Source organism: Helianthus annuus, chromosome 5 (assembly GCF_002127325.2).
Source record: "Helianthus annuus cultivar XRQ/B chromosome 5, HanXRQr2.0-SUNRISE, whole genome shotgun sequence".
Taxonomy (NCBI): Eukaryota; Viridiplantae; Streptophyta; class Magnoliopsida; order Asterales; family Asteraceae; genus Helianthus; species Helianthus annuus.
Window position 1 is genome coordinate 67,726,925 of NC_035437.2, and position 3,846 is coordinate 67,730,770.

A 3,846-nucleotide genomic window follows, 5' to 3' on the forward strand; every position below is an offset into this window, starting at 1 on the left:
TTTAATTAAAATAATAAAGAGAAAATTACGAAAATAGCCAAGACCAGAGTTGAATTACGAAAATAGTCACCTCAGAAAAAATGAGGTGGCTATTTTCGTAAGTCAAACCTGACCTTGACTATTTTCGTAATTTTCTCAATAATAAATTAGAAACCAGACCCATAACGGATTTGTGGCCTGGCAAATGGGACGTTCTCTATACATGCAACCTAGATTTACCATTTTATTTCTTATTTTCCCAATTCGAAAAAACTATCCGTCTCATGAATTATAATTGTTATCAGGAAAAAGAAGAAATAGATGGTTGTACTACTGTAACTAAGTTTTCCTTTTTTCTCTAATGAATCAGTAAAAGGGCGGTGGCGGAGGGGAAGCATACGTGACGCTAGTCACCGGAGGTAAAGGCCCCTCGTATACCGGAGCTGGCGGAGTATAAATCATAGCTGGTGGTGGTGGTGGTGAATGGTAAACAGTTGGAGGTGGTGGAGAGTTCTCAACACAAGGAGGTGGCGGAGGAGGCGGTTCAATACAAGTGGGCGGCGATGGTGGTGGTGGAGATTGGGCTGCCGGTGGTGGTGGTGATGAATAGACATAAGGTGGTGGTGGAGATTGGGCTGCCGATGGTGGTGGTGGGGATGCAACTGGTGGAGGTGGTGATGAATAGACATAAGGTGGTGGTGGGGATGCAACCGGTGGTGGTGGTGATGAATAGACATAAGGTGGTGGTGGGGATGCAACCGGTGGTGGTGGTGATGAATAGACGTATGGTGGCGGTGGTGATGAATAGACGTATGGTGGTGGTGGGGATGCAACTGGTGGAGGCGGGGGAGAGTAGACAGGTGGTGGCGGCAAGTAGACGGGCGGTGGCGGCGGCGACGGCAGTACAAATGGAGCACAATTAAATGCACTACAATGTATCTTCTTAGAAGCAAACCTCCTACACTGCTCCTCAGACCTTTGCGCCGGCCTTGCCGGCAAACAGTTCCTCCTATCAACAAAAGCCAGCAACTTCAAACAAGCCGGCGATTCACCAGTAAAGAAATTATCCACAAACGTAAAATTCACCAACTTGGGCAGCCTACAAACACTCTCCGGTATCCTCCCACTCAAAAAGTTATGGGCCACATTCAACTGCTCCACATTAACCATACCCGAAACACTCTCCGGTAACTGCCCCATCAACTCATTAAAACTCACATCAAACACTGTCACTTCCTTCAACAACCCTATCTCTTCCGGCACACAGGACCTCAATCCATTATTCATCATAATAATCTCATTCAACGTATTCGACATGTTGCCGATACTCGCAGGAAGGCATCCGTCAAACTTATTGTGCCCTAACACAATCACAGACACCGGCGAATTGCCAAAATTATCCGGAATTTCGAACATGAACCGGTTATGGTTTATAAAAACAGCGTCCAGATCTTTATCAAACAGTTCTTTAGGCACACCGCCTTCAAACTCATTAAACCGGATATCTAAAAACTTCAACTTCGGTAATTTAAGAACAACGTGAGGGAATATTCCGGCGAATCTGTTATTACTCAGATCAAGTTCAAACAGTAGTTTCAAGTTCCGAAACTTCTTCGGAACGGTTCCACAGAACCTGTTAGAATTCAGATGAAACAATGCTAAATCGGTGAGTAAACCTAGCTCCTCCGGCAAGTAACCGGCGATATCACCGTGGTTTAAATCAATTCCAGCGACCGTTAATTCAGAGCGGTTATCAGGTGCGGGTGCACAGAACACTCCGGTGTAGTTGCACACACCGGATCCGGTCCAATCAACGGTAAGATTTTGCGGATCTGAAATTATCGCCTGCTTCCACGCTTGTAACGCAATGTAAGCGTTTCTCAACCTAGGGTTTTCAAACCCTAGCGTAGGATCTACGCTAACATTTTCACCTCTACCTGCTAACTCATCTCGGTAGTGCAATAACTGCCGTTGCAGGATGTAACTCACCTCCCCGTCGGTGAGCCATCCATCGCCGCCGTTAATGGCGGAGCTGTAACAAAAAATAAAAGTAATCGAAAATGCTAACAGGAAACAACAAATAAACGTTGAATTCTTCTTACTAGACATCTGCCAGTTGACTGTTGATGAGAGAGAAAGTGTCAACACTCTCTAGAAAATGTGAAGCTAAAGTAAAGTGAATGTGAATTTATAGAGAGTGATTCGCCGGAGGCCTGCGGAGTAGCACGCGGTGTCCGGTTGTGGTTTTAAATTGCTCAGTCGTCGTCGTATAGACGACGAATGCATTCAATGTTCAAATATTTAATTTTTTTTTACTTCTTTCTATTCACATTTATAATGTTCAAATATTTAATTTTTTTAACTTCTTTCTATTCACATTTATTATTTTTTCGTCATTGTGTTTGCAAATTTATATGAACGTTATTCACATTTATAATGTTCAAATATTTAATTTTTTTAACTTCTTTCTATTCACATTTATTATTTTTTCGTCATTGTGTTTGCAAATTTATATGAACGGACGCGGTTGAAATTTAGAACATATTACACACCATGAACAACCGTAAATAAAGTTGTAAAATTAATTAAAATGATATATTAATGTTTTATGCTATTTGCATCGTAACTCGACTCTAAAGATCAAAAAAATAACAAAATGTAAAATGATATAGTAAATAACAAAGGTAAAATTAAGGAAACGAAAAAGAAAATGATAGAAATTTGGTCGGTTTTGGTGCGCTCGTTATAGCAAATAAAAAATCAAAAATTAGAGTAAATTGCAATTTTAGTCCCTGAGATTTGTCCAAATTTGCCATTTTTGTCTAAATAGTTTTTTTCTCCGCTGGGTCCCTGACTTTTCCCTTTTGTTACCATTTTGATCAGATTGTCTAACTCTGTCCAAAAACCTTAATTTTGACCAGGGGTATTTTCAGGATTTTCAATTTAAATCTTTCAAATTGCAATTTTAATCCATTCTTTTTTTTTATATTGAAAAAATAAAAGAAAAATATCTAATTAGTGGGACCCACCCCTACCCTTCCCTTCTTCATCAAACCCGCTCCCTCTATCACTCTCTCTACCTTCACCTCACTTTACATCTCCCACCCAACACCACCATCAACACCAGCCACCACTACCATCAACACCATCCACCACTGCCACTACTGTCACTATTTTCACCTCACTTTACATCTCTCACCCAACACCAGCCACCACTACCATCAACACCATCTCACCACGGCCATGACCATCACCACCCACCACCTGATCCATCCAGCTTGTCGTGGCATACGCCTGATCAGATCCAGCAAGCAAGCAAAATTGAATCTTCCAACAGTGTTACCTGATCGAATCGGAGATGATCGATTGCGTCAAATGCAGCACAACACACAATTAGCTCGGACACAATTTGCTAATGTTACGCGTGTAGACTCAAGTCGTATAGTTTCTTCGAATTCATTGACAGTGGATAATAATGTTAATGATGAACCTGATGATGGTACAATCCAGTTGGATAAACCAGTGGGTTCTACAGGAAGTGAGGATCAGAATTAGGGATCTGGAGGTACTACAGGTGTTAAAGAGGTGCAATGGAGTTCCTTCGGTTCTGATTCCGTGGAGAATAGTGATAAGCAGACCCTGGTTTCTTTAATAAATTTGATAATGGATCAGTTGACCAAATAGGGAAAAAATAACTTCATTAGTAGTGTAGTAAATAATTCCTTGCAAGTTGAGGATTTTTAATACTAACTCGCATCAACTTCAATCCGATAGGCGTATGCCACCACAGGGTGAGAGGAGGAGGTGGGTCCCACTAATTGGATATTTTCTTTCATTTTTTTCAATATAAAAAAAAAGAATGGATCA

The 3,846-nt window shown here is 41.2% G+C and overlaps 1 protein-coding gene across 1 annotated transcript; it reads right to left on the minus strand.

The window, feature by feature from the left end:
* Nucleotides 1–242: 242 nt before the first annotated feature.
* LOC110940294 (leucine-rich repeat extensin-like protein 3) lies at nucleotides 243–2,281 on the minus strand. Its single transcript, XM_022181841.2, has one exon. It carries the CDS (start codon nucleotides 2,086–2,088, stop codon nucleotides 346–348), a length of 1,743 nt encoding a protein of 580 aa, XP_022037533.1. The 5' UTR covers nucleotides 2,089–2,281; the 3' UTR covers nucleotides 243–345.
* Nucleotides 2,282–3,846: the final 1,565 nt, after the last annotated feature.

What these genes read in the sequence shown, in the direction of transcription:
- LOC110940294 (XM_022181841.2), bottom strand. Translation starts at nt 2,088, where the DNA reads ATGTCTAGTAAGAAGAATTCAACGTTTATTTGTTGTTTCCTGTTAGCA.